Genomic DNA, 23,826 nt, shown 5'->3' on the forward strand with positions numbered 1-23,826 from the left:
GTTTTTTTATTATAACTTCAGCGGTTGTGTTGTGAGGACTGTTGATTAATTAAAATAATTTTACATTGGTTTTATATGCAACAGTCACATAGCTAGTATTTACATACTATAGCTCATTATTGTGAGATTATTAAAACACAATACATTTGATAAAAGCAGACTCAATTATTTCTTTAATTGTGAGCAATAAACATTTCGGTACGTTAGAATAAGTTTATTCATTTTTTTAGAAGATAACTTTTAGTATAGCCTATTCAATTATGAAATGTCCCACAGAACAGTGAAATATTTCACAAGATCTACTAAATTCCTAAGATAGTAAAATATGGTAGAAGGTATGTCAGTTTTAGTTCAAAATCCGTTTTAGATGGATCTCCACAGTGAGACCAAATCTCTCAATTGATTGTTGACTTAGTTTTGATACGGCATGTACCGGGAAAATAGTCAAGACACAGGTCGCTTAAGGTCAAGAAATTGAGCCTCCAATATTACTTTTACCACGTGACAAATTACATTGGCATATTCTGGAGGCTCAAAGTCGAAAGTGGGCTCAAATTATCATACAAGCATCACATTCCCCCAAAGCGCGACCTCAGAAGTTCGCGGTCACCGGTCAGAGCGAGGGGTGTGCAAGGAAGACACCGGCCAGAAGCCGCTGCATATAATGGCAGAGCCGGTCGCACGTGATGACGATAATCCTAGGTGCGATAATGCCGCTCTGGCAGGGTCCACTGCTATAATTTAATAGCGAGCCAGTCGGTCCAAACGACTGGTTGTCTGCGTGTAAATAGAGACCATAACGGTGCCAAAAAATAATCTCCTAGTCCGCAGGGTCCGCCTGGCCGCGGCGCACATAGCTCGCATATTACACACACTGTGGGCTATGTGATTCAATGTGACCGCCTGTAATACCCCTAATCCCGCGCATTCTGTGATATATGAGTCTGTAAACATTGTTTTCGCCTGGTCTAATGGGTCCCCTGCTCCCCGAAAACGTTCGCACCTTCTCCCATCATCTACGAAAACTGCTATTTACCCCTTGAGTGGAATTTTATCAGCGAGCTTTCTTCCGAAAATACGCACTTGCTAGGAGATTTATTAATTTCCATTCCGACGCTTCCGGCTGACCCACTGGCTGCGTGGGTGTTTTTAATGATATGGGTTAGGGGACACAGTTGACCTGTTTCACGTCCATCACACACACACCAGTTCTGCCAAAATAGCATGTGGATATTCACTCTACAGTCTGTTAGATGTAACATATTAGAAAAGATAACGAAAATAAAGCAGCCAAACATGTATTCGAAAAGGACTACGGTATATGGCCCTCGACATAAAAAAGAGGAATATTTGGTAAGTTTAAAGATGTTTAGTTTGTATAAATTAACATGTTATATATCAATTAATGCGATGCTTAGTGTTTAATTTGTGATGTAGGTGTTCTACATCCAATTCCTATGTCCGTAGTAAAGATTTCCAATCGGATTCGGAAACTTAACTTTAATAGCGATAATTTTTGGCAGATCGTAATCCTCGTGTTAAAATTGATGAATTAACAATTTCCAGTTGCTTATATTTTCTTAAAGACCCACAACTAAATTAATAATATTAACACTTTTAATCAGCCTGCCCAGATTATTTTAGATAAGAGTAATAACTCATATTTTAAATAATAATTTTATCAGTTAAATCATTACAACATAAATTAGTAGGCTATGTTGTCTGTCGCTTTTACTTCAATGGCAGTTGCTGTACACTAATTATAACAATATTTCCTTGAAATGGTAAAGGTTGTTTGTAAATAGGCTTAATGTAAATTTCAAATGCGCAAGTCATGGCCTCATGTAAAAATAGTATACGATGAAAACTACTATAGGTTAAATTCAATTATTTATTAAGTATAAAATAATTTTGGTTTTTTAGCCAACACAATTTTATTTTCTGTAGTTTATGGGATTTAAAAACCTAAAATAACAATAAGTGGCCGAATATAGCACTTGTTTGGAAATATATAAGTAAATTTATGATTTTATCGTATGTTATTGTAACCAATTTCCGTAATTTTGATAAATGGCTAGAAATATATGTATGAATTAATAGCAAAACATAATATTATCTGTTTGTTGATTTATATTGTAAGGAATTGTCTTACTTAAATTGGTATTACAATTTCCCTTTTACTTGCTTTTCCTCTTATCCTTACAAGCAGCATTTGTAAAAAGACTTCTTCATACTTTCAATAAGATTAAGATTAATTGCCTTTTCATATGATGTATTACACTTAAAATTAATATACATCACATCTCCAAGCATAGAAAAATATCCCACTAATGTTTAAATAAAGATCCACTAATGTCCAGTTTCTATTCACGAACTTTGAAATTTCGGGATCCATGAAACTTTAGCGTCTGTTAGAATATTTGACATAATAATTATACTTTTAACAATCTTTTGCATGTAAATGCAATGCTACGATAAACTTTGGAAATTGTAAAATAGTTTGAAAACTATTAAAAACGTAAATTACAAACATGCTTCTGGTATTATTGACCATTTTACTATGGAGTATTTTAAATATTTTCTTATTTTACCCAATAAATGAAAAAAATTGTTGTTGAAGTACATGGATAACGTTTTTGTTGTTTGAAAAATTGGGAGTGATTTTGTGAGATAAATACACATTTCCCCGCTACGAAAGGATTATCGCATGATTTGTCGTTGACAGTATTATCAGTAGAACTACGTGTTGCTGTAGAACGGTATAATGCTAATGAAATGTTTAGCCATTACAAGGGGAGTGTGGGGGAGTGAATGACCCCTCCCTCCCTGCCCCCGACAAGGCACCTGTTCAACGGATTTGCCATCTGTTGCTGCCGTATTACGGGATACCGGAACTCCACCGGTGTCTGGGCTTTGGATTCGGAGAGTTGCCATTCGATGCTCGCGGCTTTTTGTGACTTGCTTTTTATGCATCCTGAGTTGGGTTTGTTGCCAAGGATATTCACCGGTCTGGATTAGTAAGTGATTATTTATTTTATTCTCCGCAATTACCAGATTGAGACGGCGACATAATTAAGTATGTGGCTGATTTAAAGGTGAATATCAATGGTGAGTTGGAGTGATGTCTCCAAGGTGAATAAGGTGTGGAATTGATGGAGTTTTAAGTAACTAGAGGAAGTTAAAGGAATTATTTGGAGATTTAAAAGTCAGGTTAAAGGAAAGTATGTGAAGTTTTATAGTTTGTATATGAATTATAAATGATTTTAAGGGATTGGTATATTCTTTAATGAAACTCGACTAAAGAAATATCATTTTTTAATGATACTAGACTTAAAGAAATTTTATATACACACTATAAAAGTTGAATATACTTATCTTCATCCATTTTAAGTGGTTCCGAGATAGCCTAAATTACTACTCTGAATGCCAACAATCTTTAGTAGCTTAAATATATATCTACAGCCAAGAGCAAGATTTAGTATTTGAGTTCGAATCTGATGGAGCAATTTCCTAATCGCCTACATTGATAGCCTGCTGGATTCAATATCTATCAATAAATTGAATTCCACTACCAACCATTTGATTCATATTATGATAAGAGTTAGTACGGGGAATCTGACGTGAATAAACTCTAGACTTTAACAATAAAAATTAATGATCTGAACTTCAGAACCATGCCGCCAGTAATGCGTGACATTAAATGTTAACAATTACAAAGAGAAGGACTCAAACTTGCGTTGTCACGCAACAAAGTAGTCAGGCTGTATTGAAGAGTAAGTCAACCCTACTGAGTTTCTTAATGGTAGTGAGGCTTGAATTAGATAGGTGCGTATGTAGATTATCTTCTTTAAGGATACTTGTTTATTTTGTGTACTCAAGTTACGGAATTTTTGTAACAGGCCGTGATACGTTTGAGCTTCAGTAAACGTTGTTTTTGTCTTAACTATTTTTCTAATCAGTTGTCTTCGGCACAATAGAAGTTTCAAGGAATCTGAAGGAACTCTCGGATTTTGTACCCAACTACATAGGATTCGTTACAGTCACTCAACTGGTGGTCGAGAGCAACTCTGTTTTGATAACACCCCCGGCAGAGTGCAGTGCAGTGATCCGGAAGCAGGATGTTGTATTTACATGAACAGATCCTGTTCCGGTGCCGGTTAACACGGACTACAAAGACTGCCATGCAAGGCGCGAGGTGGCCGAGGCTTGGTGTGACCTTTGCACGCTTATGTAACTGCCCGCCTGCCGACGCAGTAGCGATTATACGTGAAGAAACTGAGCCCAATTTGTCGTTTGCTGTGACGGTAGCCAATTAATTTTACGGAAATTTATTTTCGTGTCGGTAATATCTTTCCAGACAATATGATAATTTGCTGTCGCAGTGTTGTTTGTTGGTCTCAGTAAAATGTTGGTAGAAAAAGGATGACGTAAAAGTGGTAATGACAACAGAACACTATTTCAGCTAAGTCTTGTCATAATGTTTATTTACAACATTTTTGTCATGAGAATTTTATGCATTAAAAACGTTCAACATACAGTATTTAAATTTTAAAAATTGTCACACAATTTTTTAAATCTTATGTCTAATAAACCATTAAAATAGCATTGTTTTAGTCTTCATAAAAAACCTGTAATTAAAAATTTCAACACAATGCAATATGGGATGTTCGTGAATGAGCAGAGATAAAACCATGTTGTCAGTACCGTAAGTAGCTCAGACCACTAGAAGACTTTAACGCGTGGGCTGTCGAGAGGCGAACAGAACAGATAAACACTGGTCAGTTTATAAGTTTGTTGACTGGGCTAGAGTAATGGAAGCAATAAATACGTGAGCGAGTGACCTTCTGCCAGTAACACTAACCCACCAGAAAGGTCACGGAGTATTAATACGCCCAGAGTTGTTAATTGGTTGCACCTTACGATGACATTCCTTGCCAGCCACCGCGCCGCACCGCCATGTGGCTCGACCGTTGCTCTGTTCGCAGCTGACGCTCCTTCTCCTTCCTAGACTTCTCAAGCCCTCGCATTAAGTAATTACTCCGCTCTTCCAACGTACTTTTCGAATTTAAAACCCTTTGTCCGGCGTTTTACATTTCCGCCGGTTTAAATGGACTCTGTGCCATTCCCACGTAACCGGGGTTAGAGCTGCGATCTTTGTCTGCACGCGTTAGTAGTCACCGGGCTAGTTGGAGATATATGATTCACTGTCAGCCGACCTGTCTAAATTTAACCATCGGAGTGCAATACTTCTAGTACTTAGGTATTGCTGTCGCCCCATTATGAGAAAACTTAGAACTTTCATGACGGAGAGCGTTGTAGTTCCACGGTACTATCATTACAATTTTATACAACTATACTGGCCAAGGAGTAGATTACATGAATATTTGAACGCTCTCACATTATAAGTATATCGAATTTACTTCATGAGGAATAATTGCACACTGAAATTTAAATGGAGTCAATTTAACGTTTATTTTACACCACATTATACAGAAAAAACATTACAACATTTTGAACATTTTAAAATAGTATTAATTCCTATAAAATGGTATTGTAAATATTATTTACTTTTGCGGTTAACGCTAATTTCACGTGAATATAATTGTCATTAAATAGAATGTTTTTGACTTAGTGATCGAGAAACAAGTATGTTTAATCACAGGTATAAAAACTACTAATAACGCTTGAAAATGGCTCACCGTCATTTGTATGGCTCACCTATATAAACATTTATTTAGGAAGCCTAATCAATCGTGTGATCTGACAAGTTTACTAACAGACGTAAATTTGGCAGCAAGTGGCAATGGTGAGGACCGAAGGCGGGACATCATAATTAAGGGCGAAGGTTTCAACAATGTGTATGGCGCAAAGTCCTGCGCTACCAGCGCTCTGCGCATGCTCTTCGTGGCCGGAGTAATGGGCGGGTCGTGTCTATTTATCAATTGTTGGAGGAACGTTCCACAATGGACAGTGAAACCGAGAGATAAATAATACCTTTCGGCATCCCAGCCGCCACGTTTTTCTTCCCTTTCCACCACAATAATAGTTTTCGCTACCCGGCTGATAACTTACGGCCCGATAACGATCGGGAATTAAATCCGATAGTGACAAATACAATTAGGTTTCGCAATGGGGTTTTGCAAGTTGGAGTGAGTGCGGCCGAGCACTGGCCAGTCGGGAAGATGTAACCACTTCCCACGGGAAACGCCTTTCACTGTCCCCTCGATGATTAATTGGCCCGATCGCTCGGATGACACAGAATTTTCGGCCGCGATTGCGCCAGCCGCCTGCCCGCTTGCCAGCGTCGAGCGTCGCTCACGGAGCGAATTTGTTTCCCCACCGTGCTTCCTCCCCGTGGCCTTCGGTCACCGCGTATTATGTTGCCGCCATTTCGTCGATTTCGTTCCTACCTTGAAGGAAATACGTTGCCTATTTGCACTCCAAGACCAAAACCCATTTTTAATGTCATAATTATATGGATCAACATAACTTCGAATCTTCATTAATACCACGCGATATCTGTTATGGCAATGAAAACATTTGTTCACTATCGTCTATTATATTTGCTGTGTAAGCTGACTGATAATTTTGTAGAGACAGATGTAAAGACAATTCCTGGTAACCCCCATATAATAACTCATTTAGTAGACGAAGTAAATGTAGCTTTCATCGTGAAATGTTAAGAAAGTTATCCCCCAAATTCGATAAACTTTAATGATACTTAAATACTAACGCGAATGCCACCCATGGCGAGAACAACTAGTCAGCACCGATCTCCTCGCGCTGGACCGGACAGTAGCTAAGTTGCGCCACCCATTGTTCCCGACTGGAGTCACTATTTTTGCAATTATTTTAGCATCGTGCCCCCCTCCCCACCCCTGGTTACACAACGGATCATGTTTTGCTCCTCACGTAACGCCCTGATTTATGACAGCCGCCTCGACCAATCCATCAGATAAGCAGAAAAATGACAGAGATTTCCATGCGGCACGATCTTCCCCATCGGGACAGGAGAGGATCGTTGCGACAGACAGGGACGGAGAGACAGGCGATAGACGGGTGGGTGGCGGCAGGTGCGGCAGGAAATGGAGAGTGAAATGTGCGCGTGTGCGTGTGGCGTGCGTGCGGGCGTGCTGTCTACTGTCACCGTGTCAATGCCACAGGTTGCCGTAGATTCAGTTATCCCGAGAGAATGTACATGTAACTTATTGGGCTACAATAAAATACCAATGCGTAACCCACCATACTTAGCACACTTGAGAGTATTTTTCAAAGATTGCACTAAAAGAGTGCAATTTTTTTTGGTGGGAAAAGCCATATTTTCAAAATTTAGTAGAAGTTATTGGGTTTTACAATGTTTTGATCTTACAATCATCTGAGCAGTGCAATAACTCGGTAATACCTACTGTAAAGTCCTAGCGGAATTTTATACAGTATAATACAATACTGTACTCTATTTCGTTAAAGTACAGTATATGAATTATATCCTGATGTATTAAAATTTGTTCCTTCAACCTCATCAACGTTGAGAGAACGACCATTGGATACCAATTAGAGAGGATTTGTAAAAACTGAATAATATAGTGATTAGAGAAGGTTGATAAGCTGTTAAAAAACATATTCACGCTAACCTCAAATTAAAATTAAAATTTTCCTTATCGCATTACCACAAAAATTGTATTCCATGCGTCAGTAATATAACTTATATTAATAGAATTATGTATATGTGTATTAAGTATAGAACATCCATTTTGCACCACTCTTTATTCCAACTATAACAGCTTTATTCCTCAATGATTTGCCATGAACTCGTCAACGGAATAAAACGCATTTGACACTAAAAGATCCCTTAATCGAGTATTGGAACGTTTCTTTGATGCACTCTGGGTGTCTGTTGATCACTTTGACACCAACGTGAGATAAAAGTTGTTCATAAGCTAAGCGAATAACATCATCGACAAGTATATCAGCTTATATAGCAATAAATATTTATTGGCTATTGAAATTGCAGCAAGGTATTCCAGCTGGTTGAGTTTTTAATATCGCCCGATGTTAGGCTATTTGTTGCTTTTCTATTCGACGACAATCATGTTTCCCATTGCGTACTTTTTTTATCTTGTACACAAATACGAGTAAGATTGTTTACTAACTTAAAATGAATTTCCTTATCGCGGCTGACTTAATCTTACAAAGTGGATTTGGATATCTGCAATTCCTTACTGCAATAGAACTACCTAATAATATCCAGTGAGAGATAGCTGATAATAATGAACTACGATATTATGCATTATAGAGGTTTCATTGATACTTCAATACATCAACTGTTGTTACATGGATGGTTCAAACATAGTTTGAAGACAATTGTAACGGTTTAAGACTGGGGACTGGTGGACGGAGAAGAGATCGTGCGGGCTGAGGCCGCGGTCGTCTGAACACTCGGTACAGCGTGAGCACCCCGCCGCTGCATCTCGCTATAATTTAAACAAGGGTACATACCATCAGATACTGACTCGAGCCGGCGTGAACTGGAGAGTCGCGATACACAACTGGGGCGAGGGCGAGGCCCCTAGGCCGGTACTGGCGGAGATCTTGTGTCTGTGATGTACACTGTAGAAGTAAACAAGTGAAGGGCAATTGAAATTACCAGTAATCACGCAGCGAGTTTATTCGATCATTCGTTATTCATTCTTACTGATTTTTTTACTAAAAGATTATAAATTTTACACGGATAATATCATATCTCTTTTGTTATTTTGTGGTTAATAGTACTTAAATAACAATTTGTGAATTATTTAAGTATATTTGAACTAATAAAACAAAATACGGTTCTTTCATTAATACACCGTAATTAAAAAAAAAAAAAACTACGCATTATTATTCTGATGACTGGGCATTAGCGAAATCTATCACTTGAGGAACTGAACAATGTATTTCTGTCTGGCTGTCTATCGGCACGTTATGTCGAGAACGAACTGACCTGTAGACCTGAAATTTTGCATGAAACTTAATTTTTTTGAAAGTAACATTAAAATCGATTATGGTGCATGTCTCTCCATGGCATTGGGCTGATTGTTAGTGAATATTTTTAAATTATTCTTATAGGTAACCAAAATGAAACGAGAAAATCACAGAATAAGAATAAATTTGTGAACAAACTGAGTATAATCTTATGACATCTTAACATAGTAACACGTGTAGCATAATGAAATCAGTTACAGACTTGAAGTTTTACACGAAACTTCAGCGATGCCTGTTACACAACACGTGGCGGCTTATTCCTGCCTTTTAATTAATTGATCATTTAAGTAAATACCTTAAGAAATAAGGTGTAATTAAAAGTAGTTCAGCCATTGAACATTAAATAATTATAGTTATATAATGTTACAATGTGGGTTTGGTACCACGAAAATAATATAGCTATATTAAACAAATAGCTGTGTGGAAATTCTATAATTTAAATATAATCACGCCACGTGATGGATTGCTCCTATTGTTTTATGGTAACTTTCAAATATAATGGTCAGGAAAATGTTTAACGGGACTGCATTTGTCAACTATGAGTAAATATAGAGAAACAAACTTGTTCAGTTGTGTGTGAGTAAGATCGGTATGGTTTTGTTAAAACTGTGCGGAATTCGGTGCTTCAACCCGTTTTCGGGCTGGTATCGACAATGTTACAGTGCATGACGGATCCATATCTGACCAGGTGAAAGATTCAGCAGCAGCAGCAGCAGTTCCGCGTGTGTGTCTGACGGTCGTGCACAGCTCTACAGGCGCTCTACTCCCCATTACCGTCGACCGGTAGTTCTTTACCTCACCGGTGCCTTGCCTTGCTACACAATTATTTATCGCCCACTTTTCTCCCTTCTTCTAGGGCAGCCTATATCACTTCTGGATAGGTTATGGTCTAGCCAGTCACCTCATCTGTGGTCCAACGATACCGGTAATAGTAGTGACTTAAGTACCAGCCGTTTATTCTAACAAATTGCTTATTACTTTTGTTTCGTACAAGATTTCAGGAATTCTCAAACAAAAGTGATGGCTACTGTGGTCACCCTCGTTGTAAAATCTGGTCAAGGGGAAATAAGCACACCGATCGTAACCTACCAATACGTTTTGATTGGGTTTCAGGTTTTAGTGTCTTTATGATTTGGTAACTTTCTATATAAGTACATATGGATATATTACAAGCTGCCTCTGACTAGATAAGAGGATTAGATAGATAATTGCCTTCATTTATTATGATTTTAATCTAGAAACGTTTCTCGGTTGTAACATTTAAACGATGATGATCCAAAATGTCAGTTCAAGCGTCTTTCTCATTAAATAGTTTTGAAGAAAATTACAATTAATTAATAACTCGTGAAATAAAATAACGAATGGGCTGCATTCTATGGGAGGTGATGATTTTCACCTGTTAACTTTAAAAATAAAAATAAAACGTTTAACAAGTACACTTATAATTAATTACATTGACCTTTTAACAGCCGCTTTTTCTGTTCTGCAGTCGAAATAAAACCCGCGAAAGCGACTATGGCAAGTCGCCTTAAGTTGGGAGCCCTGATGAGATCAGCGCTTTTTAGCTGGGAGATAACTGATTATAAATAATAATAATATGGCGATAACGTAAGATGACTAGATGTGATATTTTAATTAGTGTGTTACATCACACTGCATACTGCTAGGCCAGATGTATCGTGATAAGGAGTTCAATTTCTGCCATTGAAGTTTTAGTTATTATGCCAGCTGTAATACTAAATATTCCAACACGGTTTTATGGTTCATAATTATAACTACGGAGAATATCATATTAAAAGCATGATTGCAAATCATAGATGTACTTTTTTCATGCTCGTAATTATTCCAAGATGCTTGATTGATTCCATCGTCACGACACGACGACGCTGCCAGGCTCTCGGTCTACTATTTTGATGAAGAATTAAAACACAAAATGATGGTTTTATGACGGGTTGATACCATGGTTATACGTAAAATTATTGTAAGACACTTGTGGAAAAGTAGCAGATTAGATTATGTTACCCAGTTCAACGAAGGAACTGAACTGTCTCTCTATATAGTAGCATTCATTACTCGGGGTGGCCATGTGGAAGGAATCGTAAAACTGAAAATTTACTATTTTATAATAACAGCTGTAATGAAACGTTCTCCTCTTCACGCGTGATTCGGCACGGAAAAGCTTGGCCCCATTAGCGGCTAATTAAAACACAGTGCCTACAAACATTCCAATAGCCAGCGACGCGAAGGTATTAGAACTAATGACGACCCATATAAGCTTCTGAAGAAGTCTTTAACTGGAGAGATGCAGAAACAATGAAATAATCAGCTGGAGGCGTCTCCACGGAACAATAACTACAAACAGGTGATTGTGTACAGTAGTGTGCGCTATCGCGCATCGCCGTAAGTGAATTAGCTAGACAGACGCAGGCGCAGCGCTCACCTCACATGCCCACACGCGCACCGTACTTTTAATTACGCCGGCCAACATTATTTATAGAACGGGGATTATATTTTTATCGAGTGTGAAGTGCTGTCCACCACTTATCACTACTGATTGGTTTCCGTGGTTTCTGCGGATAATTCGAATAGTGCTGACAGATCACGCTAGGGTCCAGCACCCTCACTGGGAACGTATCTATACGTGCTTTCTTTAAACTGTCGGTATTAATTGAGCAATTTGTTGGCTATATCGAATTACAGCAGTTGCGTCCGTATATCTTACCGAGATTAGTGGAGAGCAAATCAGTGGCTTTGATATATTAAGGGTTTCTTCAACGCCTGAAACTACTATGAGATTGTATTTTAAAGAAAGCCGTTAGTAAAAATTAACGGACCTTTTACTAATATGCCGTGTACGTTTGTGAGTTGTAGATGAAAGTCAGCTCTCAATAGTCTTTACAACGTACAGTACATTAGCATCTATTACTTTAATTACGTTTTAATTTTCATCAATAATAAATTGTTAAAGCATTAACTTGTAACTACAATACTGCAGTACTGTACAATTAAACTACCTACGTTTTCTGTATAAATGTAAGTTTTAGTTACCAAGCGAGTTACTATAATACTGTTGTACTGGAAAGATAGTTTTTTTAAATAGCGATATATGATTGTAAATTTTATTGATATAAAGGATTTTAGATAGATCAAGTCATGAAAGCTTGAATCTCTAATGTAAGCTTCTGTCTATAACAAGAACAATTCCCAAATTCCCGTGTGACTCTTCCGTGCGTACCTTATTGCGTTAAATTGTAAAAGTTTATTTGAAGGTACTTCAGAAAAGTCTCTTCAGAACGTCAATTACAGAACACATTTTTTTAAATTGTATTTGATTAAAATTAAGTTTGCCTAAGTCAACAACTATTTAAGAAAACAAGTTATTCCCTCAAACTATACGTTATTTATATAATATTAAAAATTGACATTTTTATCTTCAGCAGTTCTTTTTTTTATCTGACTGCATTATTTCATACATTTTCTACTTTAAACGTATATGGAGGAATAAAAACGATTATTCAAACAATTTTAAAAGTCACTCTAAACAGAACTCGATTGCGCCACTTTAATGAGCGACACATTCGTACAGTTGTTCTAAATAACGTTCTGATTATTTAGCAGGCAATCTCGTGTAATCCAGGTTAAGTACAGAGAGATGCCGTAGCAATAACTTTATAAACGTTGCCTATATAAAAAATTAATGGAGTTTGAAAGTTCGTATTTCTTGTATCTTAATGTCTTTAATTACATCTGAAACGATAGATCGACTCGCTGAAGTCAGCCGGAGCGGGTGCTAAAGCAACAACCTGCGGAGTTTTTATTATTATTATTTTGACCAACAAAGTCACGATTCGACTGCGGTGCCTCACGACCCCCCTCCCCCCTCTTCCCAGAACGTATAGCCGCTAACCACTGACGATTTATGTACTACTTAAAAGCTAATCCATACAAGAGTGAACTGTTTGCGCGTGATGGGGCCTCGGGTATCGATCACGACGACGACCCCGCGGCTCTAATCGATTTCATGAGGTGTTTATCGATATGTTTCGATATGTTGGGCAACTGATCGACGCCACACCGGCCGCTCGTTGTGTAACTGGCAATCATCGGCAGATCTGATCTCCGCCAAATCGGTCCAGGCCGCGCTCCTCAGGACTCGGGTGCCGTTGGACAATTACTCGCGTTGACCCCTGTTCTGGGCGGAACCCGAGATGGTTCGTTATCTTCTAGCACAGTTACGTGATAAGCATGTGATAAATGCAGAATACGTGCAAACAGAGTAAACTGTGCAATCCAGTGAAGCACACACAACACGTCTTTAAAATCGAGTATTGCGGATTGAAGAACAGTAATCACTTACACGTAAGTCAAGTAGTAATACTTTTAAACAGAAAGCCTTCCTGAATACAAAATGTGTAATAATGTATATTAGAAAAATGTTGTTGTCCCGGTATAATAATTGACCAAAGATTACTGAGAAATACATCCAGAAATACCATGTAGCACCGTATGCACTAAAAATTGTTTTACATTAATACAAAATTTCCTTACAGTAGCGATAATATTGGAGTAAAACAAAAAACAGGCGTGCATATAAACTTACCTTCTTGACTAAGTCCATGGCCCCCGCCATCTTCTGAAAACAAAACAAACTTTATCAAGACACGTGTTTTTCAGAAATTGTACCCACGAATAAAATACGTTTTCCACTGTGTGTATAACAATGGGGTTAATTTGTAATCAGTTACAGATGTATACTGCTGACGTAAAGATGAGAGTATTAGTGGTAATGTTAACAATAAAACTTTTTCGAGCCGAAGTACACGAAACATACAAAATTTAAGTATTTACTTAGGAAATTATCAGTTAATTGCAGTGATTAATGAAACATATTATTGCAGTTGTGAATAAATTAGTAAATAACGTAATTAAAATGTAAAAAAAGTATTTTAATAAAAAGTATATAAGTATAAAAGAAATATACATATGTTTCACCTAGAGCTTGAAAACACGAGTATTGAGTTTAGTGAGTGTATCATATAGATTCATATCCTATACATTCCAATCAAGACAAATTTTGTTTATAAATAGAAAAACAAGTTATCTAGAACTAAGAATATTGTAAAAAAGCTCTGTTTTAAACTATTTCGTAATCAAGAATATGTAAATCAACTTGAAAATTGTGTTAATATTTATAAATTTTACAACAAATTATACCTTAATGAATGAAATATATCTTTTGTTGACAAACTATAGCGTATAAGAGTCCTGAGAAAGCTCTGGCCTTAGTAAGTTAATAGGACCTTTGGTTAGTCACCATCTACGATCTCAGGTCAAGCAGGAAACTCATTTGAAGGCATTCAAAACATAAATAAAAGCAGGAAAATGTAACATGTACTTACATGATTTAAAAAAAGCCACGATTGGAGAAACTTGTAAAGCAATGTTCGACAAATATCATTACTAGTCATTGCAATAAGTTGAGATCCACCAAGAATTAAAATTGGTAAATCATTTTAAGATCAGCACAACGCTAAATCGAATCAAGATTGCTAATTCCTTTCCAGCGTGCCCTTATATGTCAACACCATTGGTTCTATCTACATGTGGTCTTTGTATAAGGAAGGATGTCGGAACCTATGCGGCTTAAAAAGGAAAACTGGAGTCACGCCGCCAGAAGATGGATGGACTGCATGCTATTTACCTTTCACTGCGAGTTATTTGGTATTGCATTTCAACCTAATAGAGATCAAATGGTCTCAAGCACCGTAGTATATTTTTAAGAATCCAGGTGACTATTTGAATACGATAATTTAATAGTTTTGAACAACTTTAACATCCAATAAATAGTTATTTTCGTACTAACACAGACACACCAGGTCAGCCGACCTTCGCTATCTGCTACCATTGCGTACAGCAACTACTTTATTTTATTTCTTTATGTTTTGCATTTATTTTTTAATTTGCTAATCTTAAGACGAGTTAAGAGCCGGACGTACCATAAGCCATGTTTATTTTAGCCCCACTAGAATAATGTAAAATATTCGCTATATTCAGTTATTATTTATTATAATATTTTATTTTTCATCTACTTAATCATTAGAGTGCATATTATGTGTTAAACTTGAAATTTCAGATTTTATTTTTTTATATGTTTTGATATATGTGTGATCTGAAACATAATCAGAACTCAATAACGACTGAGTCGACTTCTTCAAAGGATTTACAAGTGATACAAATATAAGCAATTAAACTACTTCCAGTTACAATGTCCAGATTATAATACAAATTATTCCGCCCCACTACTGATTTACAAATTGAACTCTAGTTTAGTTATGTTAAATGTTAATTGTATTTAATGGAAATGTAAATGGTAAAAATCGGACTTTAGTAATTTTATATATGAGTTATTTTATAATTAAACAACAGTTAAGTACATGAGGCAATTAAGAAAATGAAGAGGCTTGGAGAAGTAAGAGTCTTATGTTTCAAAACGTCCTCCCTGGAAGACAATAAATCTAATCCTGACCACAGTCAAGATGTCAGTACCCTTGTCACACACTTGTCACAACGGCGTGACACCCATAGCATCAGATAGTGTGGTCGGCATCCGCCAAACCTAAGACAGGGGCGCCCACGCCGCGCCGCGAGATTCTCTCTCTAGTGACAACGATGCTACACTGGTAATCTGCAATCGTTTCTACTCCCTAGCATCATTGTGTTATCATTTGGCCCTTCCTGTTACAATTAGCGTAAATTCATTCATTGCATGACATTTTCTCCAATATCACCTGAATCATAGTATGATGAATTGAATTTTTACCAAATCTGATCATGTTATTTATGTAAAACTCGATAGATTACTAAAAATGAGCCCTTAATTAACATTTTTGATCATATTTTAAAAGAATAAGACACAAAATAATTTGAGATCTACTCAAACGTAATGTTAAAACCTTACTCGATATAAATCAAGTACATTTTATAAATGTACAGTTTTGAATGCATAGATTTATTTTTTCAAGTTATGAAACTCAAAACTGGAAAAATCTCTTTTCTAACAGTTTGTACATTAAAGAGTATGAACATTGACAGCCTGTGCCTTTGTCCAGTTCCAATATAGGTAAGTAAAAAATAATATAACAATATAAAATATGTTATATAAAATAATAAAACCGACACAAACAAATTAATATGTGACAGTGTATACATAAATTTAAATAAGATACAGTATTTTAAGAATTATGTTGTATAATTAACTACAATTCATTTATTAAATATTAGAATGCGCTTAAATAAAACACACTAAGAACATAAAATATAAAAAAGGATAAACGGAAATTAAATGATCACAGAAACAATACTGCATGGATGTTCGTTGTGCGCGGAAGTCGCTACTGTTACTCGGAAAATTTAGAAGTTGCGATGATTTAATTTTGCATCATTATTCGAATCACTAGTACGATATTTTCTGTTCTTCTTTTCACGCTTATCTTAATAACTTTAATTCCAAATATTTAAAATTTTAATGATATTCCTGCTTTACATATATGACTGTCTACACTTCTCATATTACCTGCAGTATTAAGAATACTTGGGTATTGAATTTTCACTAGAAAGATTGAGATTTTACACAAAAGCTCAGCCATTTTCCGATTGTAAGCCGCACCGCCAACTCGCGGCCACGGCCTGGCGTGTAGGCGTGTCACGCGGTGTCATCGGCTCCGTGACTGATACCATCGCAGGCTTCCGTCATAGCAGCAGCGTGCCATCTGCATACCGCGGCCTGACTCCACTTCATCAGTTCATCTCCTAGCGTTCATTTACATCCCCATTGTATCAGCAGCTTCCTCCCGCACCGTACGGCACCGACTCGGACGGCCACGTCCTGCTCACTTCACTTGTCTGCAGTGTGCGGTTCTTCAGGGGTTGTTAATTACGGTTCAGGTGGTGCAATCTGTTCACTCTCTATTATTTAGCATTTCTAAACGAAGTTTGAGTCACAGTCTTTTATGATACCGCTGAAAGTTGCTTTTGATTTTTCCAAGAAATAATTTTGGGACATATTTTAATCATGCCCTTGAAGATGTATAATTAAGGTCAAAGTCAAAGTTAAAGGATGTCTTATTTTACCAGGCAAAGTTAGGGCTAAGAAGCTCTCTCTATCACTTGAACTTGGGACCAACTGCTTAAAGTATGTGATGCCATTGGTTTAACTTTGTCATTCCTAGGGCGTGTTGTCTATTTTACATTGCAATTCAGTCAAGTGACAGTCGATGTTTTTTGCGATCGATGTTCGACTGAATCGACACCGAACAGTTTCGGTTGAGATGGTAGGCCGATAGCTTTCCTCGGCAAAGCTGAAATATTTCAAGAATATAAATGTTGGCGAGATTAATGCCTCGCTCGGTGTGATTCTGAATATTCAAGTGTAAGAACTAAGAATTCTCCTTCAGAGTATATTAATGTTCATACAAATTTTTACCACTATTTGAAGTAATACTAATAAGAGATAGATTGCCGTTTAAAAAAAATAATCAAATCATAAGAAAATTTACTCCTTAAAGTTCGTTGACTTGATCATTTAAAAATAAATTGCCACCCTAACAATAATTACAAACATTGACTACAGAGTAAATCAAACTGATGAACGGGGAAGTCGGAAGGATGAGAAGAAGAGTCGACGAGCAGGTTTTTGACGAGCGTGTGACTCATGCAAAGCTCATTAATATCCGAGCAGCTCGCCAAAGTAAAGCGCCACAGAATGTCAGTCCCTGAGTCGGCGCGGCGCGGCGATCTCTGGTTTATGTGTTGTAAGCGGTCCGCGAACATCTAGTAAACACGACCCTAGTCCGGGAACGGGCACGGAACTCAATAGCGCCGAAACCTCTGTCATAAAACATGCGGTCAGGTATATAAACCTTCTCTTCACCACATTTTAATCGTGAACAACCCAAAAACTGTGAAAGCGGGCGGGATATACCCCTTTTTTCGTGAATTTGAACTTATTTTAGTAATTTGCAGAGTTTATCTTTCGATGTTTGCATATTTCCTCACCTACCTGTTTGCCAGGCTGTCCGTAGGACCTTTTGAGAACGATTGCGGATGTAGGGTCAGGAAAGGTTTTGCACATAACTACCGTTTTACGTCCTAGCGTCACTGATCAGGTTATAATATCTAAGACCCAAGATTTAGCAGTAACACTTTTTAGGAATTTCAGTGTATAAAATAGAATATAAAAGATCTGGATTTGATTGAGGAAGTGCACTCGGTGACTCACAGGTCGGAAATACGGCCGGTCCCTGATCCCCTTCACGTGTGTGTGTGTGTGTGTGTGTGTGTGTGTGTGTGTGTGTGTGTGTGTGTGTGTGTGTGAGAGAGAGAGAGAGAGAGAGAGAGAGAGAGAGAGAGAGAGAGAGAGAGAGAGAGAGAGAGAGAGAGAGAGAGAGAGAGAGAGAGAGAGAGAGAACTACATGGGCCCAGCTGGAATCCCTAATTACTAATACTGTAACAGAGCTATAGATTTAAAATGTTGCATGAAAACTTTTTATATGGGCAGGTCGAGTTCGATTATGGTGCTTGTTCCTCCGTGGGATAGCGTTATTGGGCCAGGATGCTGTCAAGGATACATCCAGCTCTTAAAAGCAGAAGAGGGGTGTCCACTGTCCAGTAGGGTGACAGATCTCTAACATGATTAGATTTTCATTACTTAATGAAGGAGTTAGATTGAGATAAAAATTTTAGACAGTGGAATAAATAAACCATATTCCATCAGGACGCCGTTAAAAGAACGCCCATGGCCTCAAAATTTAGCGAAGTCTGTTTCGCTACACGTATTCTGACGTAATTATACCCTACTTTATTTCACTAAAGTTGTGCAAACTGAACTGGCAAAAATATAGCTGATTACTGAATACTTATGATATAGATTAAAAAATAAATCTGCTTTTTTCAGTTGTCAAATACATTTTTGGAATGGATTTATCAATTCATACTACTCAGTCGGTCCTAATAAGACACATCAAGAGACAACTTAATAATACCCGACCTAAAGTTAATCCATAAAAGCCCTTTATATAATTCCTAAAGAGGTAATCAAAAATACCCTACAGAGTGCATTTATGAAATATCTTTGAACATTCTCAGAAACAAAACAACTACTCACGTTTCTTTTTTGGTTCCTCCTGCAGCAAGGCGTGATGCATGTGCTGAGCTTGTTGAGGCAGTACTAGCTGGTCCAAGTGATGCCCGCCCATAGTGATGGTCCCCGCGTGGTGTAGGGGGGACAACTCCATACTCAGCATAGCATCAAAACCACCTACGGCAGAGAAACAAGTAAAAGACATTGGCCAAGGATATGTTTCAATGAGCGAATTACCGACCCATAGTTACATATACCGAATCATAGTTTACATATATTCTGTTATTCTTTTAGAAGAAAAACTGTTAAATTGCGAACGTATTCAGTACTGATAATAATGTTGCCGATGATTACCAATTTCAGAGGAAGATAACTGCTCGACCTTGAGCCACAACTACGAGTGCCATCCTACCCTGCAGCTCATAACTGCCCACTTACTTATCAGCCATGCCGACACTAGCGCGGCTGACGCTGTCCAATTTGGGAACGATTTCGGGCAAGATAAACCCCACATTGTTGCGGATCAGTTTATAAGTGAGTGAACCTGAACACTTCTGGTGTGAAGATGTTTTTATAATAGATATGTCTCATGGGACTTTAGTGATTTCAGCAGTTGTTTTAAACTTGGCAAAGACCAACTACATTACAATGTTAATCTTTTGCTCATAAGAGATAAATTAAATTAAAAACATTAATTCATGTTTGAATCGCAACTACATTACATTAAGATTTTTAATAAAAGCTGTCTTCAAGTATTATTTTTGCACCTTGATTTTTTCTTTAATTTCTAAAGTGTTTATAATGAATACTCACTATTTAATGAAATATAATTTAAATTATTCTTTAGTATAACATTTCACAGTTTTGTAGGAAAGGATAAGTACAGATTGTAACGTAAATGAAAACAAATAAACTGTTCCTAAAGATTTAAACATTTAAAACTGTTATTTGTGTAGTAAGAAAACTGACAGGAAGTTAATAAGTAAAACTATAATACTAGCTTTGCTATTTGGATATCCAACTTGCAGTTTTTAATATTGCAATTAACTACAATATTGTAAAAATTGCCGATGGGTTTATTTTCATTTGACTTTTCTTCTTTGAAAAATGGACCTTCGTCATTTTGCCTCATTATAATATGTTCTCTATATAATGCCTGAGAATTAAATTTTAATGCTTGTTTTAATGGTAATCTTATATTTACATCGTGACAGCGTCACAGAATAACATCTTAGTATATCAGTTTACTGATACTACATCATATCTTATCGGCATAGTATTCTTTCGCGATATTTTCTCGTAATATCTTATAAAAATAACATAAATGATAAATATCTTCTTAGGGCAATAGTATGACGCCATCAATAATTAATAACTTATATAATAATAATACCCACACAGAATACAGCTTCTGAGCATAACGTGTTCTCGGCATAGATACCATTTTGTTTCGAATGCTTTGTTGGAATTTTATAATACTCCTGTCTTAAAACTCATTGATTGAGTATAAATTATGCTTGTCATAGTCTATTTTGCAGTTCATATTGATATTAAGATGATCCTCAGTAGAATTATTCCAGAGCCCAGCCATGTTTCATATATTATCACGATGTCGGTCATAATGAACGTAAAAAGATTAAACAAAATAAATATTCTCCACTACATGGAAACTACTTGAAACACTAAATGAAAACCACCTTCCCTTTCTCGTACGTGTTCTTATTGATGGAGGCAGTTTATTTGTTGGATATAAATTAACCACTCATGTCTTTGAGGTTCCAAAATCAAAGACTAAATCATGTACAATCAGCGTACCTCAAGGATCGGTACTCGCGCCAGCGCTGTTCCCCCATCATTCTCACTCAACACTGTTCTACGCAAGGGATACATTACAGAATTATGCACTGAGGAAAGGGTTATGATGTATCGCAAGATTATCGCGCCGTAAGGCCGCGAAATAGCGGCAATTAAGCTCTCCTTTCACCACGGCACAGTGCGGTGGACGGGACGCAGCGCGAGCCATTATCTATCGCGTTACTCATAGTCTAGGTCTGCTTTATGGGCGACGGCATGGCGTCGTATGTCAGCTGGACGGCCGAACAGTCGGGTTTGAGTAACACCTCGTCTTAATTGAAAATTACGCTCTGTGTTTACGACTTGTAATTACCAGTCGAGGTAATTAGCCTTACACTTATCTTATCTTTGATAGCGTTATGGATGAATGATGCCAACGTGCAAAGAGGAGAACAGAACCCTTAACTAGAATTGTGTTACGTACATTTACTAACGCTAAATTGAATCATTATTAAAAACTTAAAGCAGTAATCTATGACTTTAATATGTTTATATAAAAGTGTTTTAGAAAAAAATCAGCTCCACGGCCTGTATTATTTCGTCTTGTATTCCTCACGTTCCACCCCTTTCTCTATTAACATAGATTCTCGTTTGTCTTAACTAAAGAGTGTAGATTTGAATACGTTAAATGAAATTTTATCGTGCTACAATCACAAGACTGCAACAGTTAGGGTTTCAAATATAAGAATCAATGTAATTGTTGTATCTCGCTTTTCTAATCACGAAACTAGTACAAGAATTAGCTTCTCTTCTTAAAATAACTACCTCAATACAGCCTCTAACTATCCGACTTATACCGTAATAAGAAAGCTCTTGATCACGTGGTATATTTTATCAGCGATTATAATTCACTGAGTACTTCGTGATAAGTTTACTATTTCGGATGGAAACCAATTATATTAACGAAAACAATAGAAACAAAATGTTGAATGAAATAGTTCAAATTTTTGGATAATGCCTTTCCCTCTACAGGAATGAAATTTTCTACATTTAAAGTTTCAGTTACAAACTAGAAAACATTACGTTGCTCGATGTAACTATTGCAAATTAAACATATTTTGTAATACTCTTAGAAGGCGAAAAATAAAAATGTTGCAGCCAAAATTGAAGGTACGAGATATCTTAATTTCCGAAGCACTGACTACACATCATTCTGGTCTTCAAATGTTAAAAGATAAATTAGACATGTATAATTGAATTAATCTCTGAAACATTGTCTCGTATTTGTGAAGAATTCCACATACGAAAGTTATGACAGGATATTCAGGAAATGTTTTTAAATCTCTATTGGCATTAAACATTGTAATATTCAAACTTTTGTATTTTTAAAATGTATTCTAAGGGCCATCAATATTTATGCACTAAAAAGAAATTCCATAAAAAACTGGAATAATATCTGAAGTTTCATTTTTTTATCTTCACCAGTAAAAATTGTATAAACCACCCAGTTTTTTATTGTGTTAAAAACTATAATGCTGCAGTCCATTACTTAGACCTTTGAATCTCCAACTCTAAGCTAATATTTAACGGCCTCTTTGAGGAAAAATATGAACGAGTGCACTGTAAAGGAACTGAAATATTTTTTAAACGTGCTGAACAAGTGGAGAAGATAAGCGCGGGTCCATAAACCTTGGATCGCCAGACAAGAGGCACTTGGAGAAAGATTCTCGAGTAACAACGCCGTAAACGAGACAATGCCGATATTTGCGTCCGTGGCATGTGCCACATTTGAATAGCAACTGTGCTGGGCTAGGGAGAGCGGAGTGAACGAGTCGTTGGCACGGCACGGCACGGGTCTGGACTGCCGCGCCGCGCCGCACAGATATTGTGGGAACTGCGATAATTGTGGCAGGACCGCTACGACACTTCGGCCGCAAACCTTTGTTTCCGTTACCGCCGACAAAAACGTCTGCGACGCAAGTTTAGTTTAGTCATTTCTGGAGCGAGTCCGTGTCCGCGTTTCAGAGTTCTCAGGGGCCTGGAGTCGGCCGAGAGGAGAACTGTCACCGTTGCTGGAATGCTCGCCTCGTGCACGAAATTACAGGAAAATTAATATTGTACTCGTTATACTTTACGGCTTTGTAGCGACAAGTTCGTACCTTCCAATAACTCTGATCTCGGAAACAGTGAGGAGAAAATGATTTTCAATAACTTAGAAATAGAGTTTCTCGGAATCCCACTCTAGTGGCGGAAATCACTAGTTGGAAGGCTCTGTACACTCCGTAACATACCGAATAGAGTCCCTTCAACACACAAAACAGCGAGTGCTCGTGACACCTAGAGGTTCCGAGAACCCTCGACCCGTAAACACGGGTTGGACAAAGCGTGTGAGCTAATTCGACGTTTAGCGGAGTCCAGTCTGGACGATGGCAGCTTTTTGTCGACGGCCGCCCAACAAATGAGCCCATGTCTTAATTAGACAGGTAAACACATAATGGGCGAGCGGTTTAACGACGAGACCGAGTTTGATTTACCACTGAACCCAGAACAAGACATAAAGCAGATGTGAACGTGTCATTAGACGGCCGAGCGGCGAGCTACATGTCGTCCCCTCGATTAAAACAATTGCCTACTGCGTCGGTATTATTTACGACCGAGCTACGTAATGGTACAGGCCGGCCTTGCAGCTTTTTCGCCCCGTGTGACATTTTCAATTAGCCATCTCCATTTCTTCAGTGGGAAAACGTCTTGTTATATTAACAGGTAGTTTGGATAATACCGCTTCGCGAGCTACTGATCGAAAATTAGATCAATCGAGTTCTAGGAGTGATCAATGTCTCAATGGCACTTCAGTTTACATACCAATTCAAGCGTGA

At 37.4% G+C, this 23,826-nt stretch overlaps 1 protein-coding gene across 6 annotated transcripts in view; it reads right to left on the reverse strand.

The window, feature by feature from the left end:
• LOC124359773 (paired box protein Pax-5) overlaps positions 1-23,826 on the reverse strand; it is a 181,550-nt gene that overhangs the window by 137,565 nt on the left and 20,159 nt on the right. For 4 of the 6 annotated variants that reach the window (XM_046812789.1, XM_046812794.1, XM_046812787.1 and 1 more), the window contains exons 2-3: positions 19,181-19,333; positions 13,619-13,651 (exon numbers count right to left, since the gene is read on the reverse strand). In XM_046812789.1, the coding sequence (XP_046668745.1) occupies positions 13,619-13,651; positions 19,181-19,319 (172 nt within the window). In that variant the 5' untranslated portion in view covers positions 19,320-19,333. The remainder of the gene's footprint in view (positions 1-13,618; positions 13,652-19,180; positions 19,334-23,826) is intronic. The other 2 variants (XM_046812790.1, XM_046812788.1) reach the window with 1 other exon arrangement.

Source organism: Homalodisca vitripennis, chromosome 4, assembly GCF_021130785.1.
Source record: "Homalodisca vitripennis isolate AUS2020 chromosome 4, UT_GWSS_2.1, whole genome shotgun sequence".
Taxonomy (NCBI): domain Eukaryota; kingdom Metazoa; phylum Arthropoda; class Insecta; order Hemiptera; family Cicadellidae; genus Homalodisca; species Homalodisca vitripennis.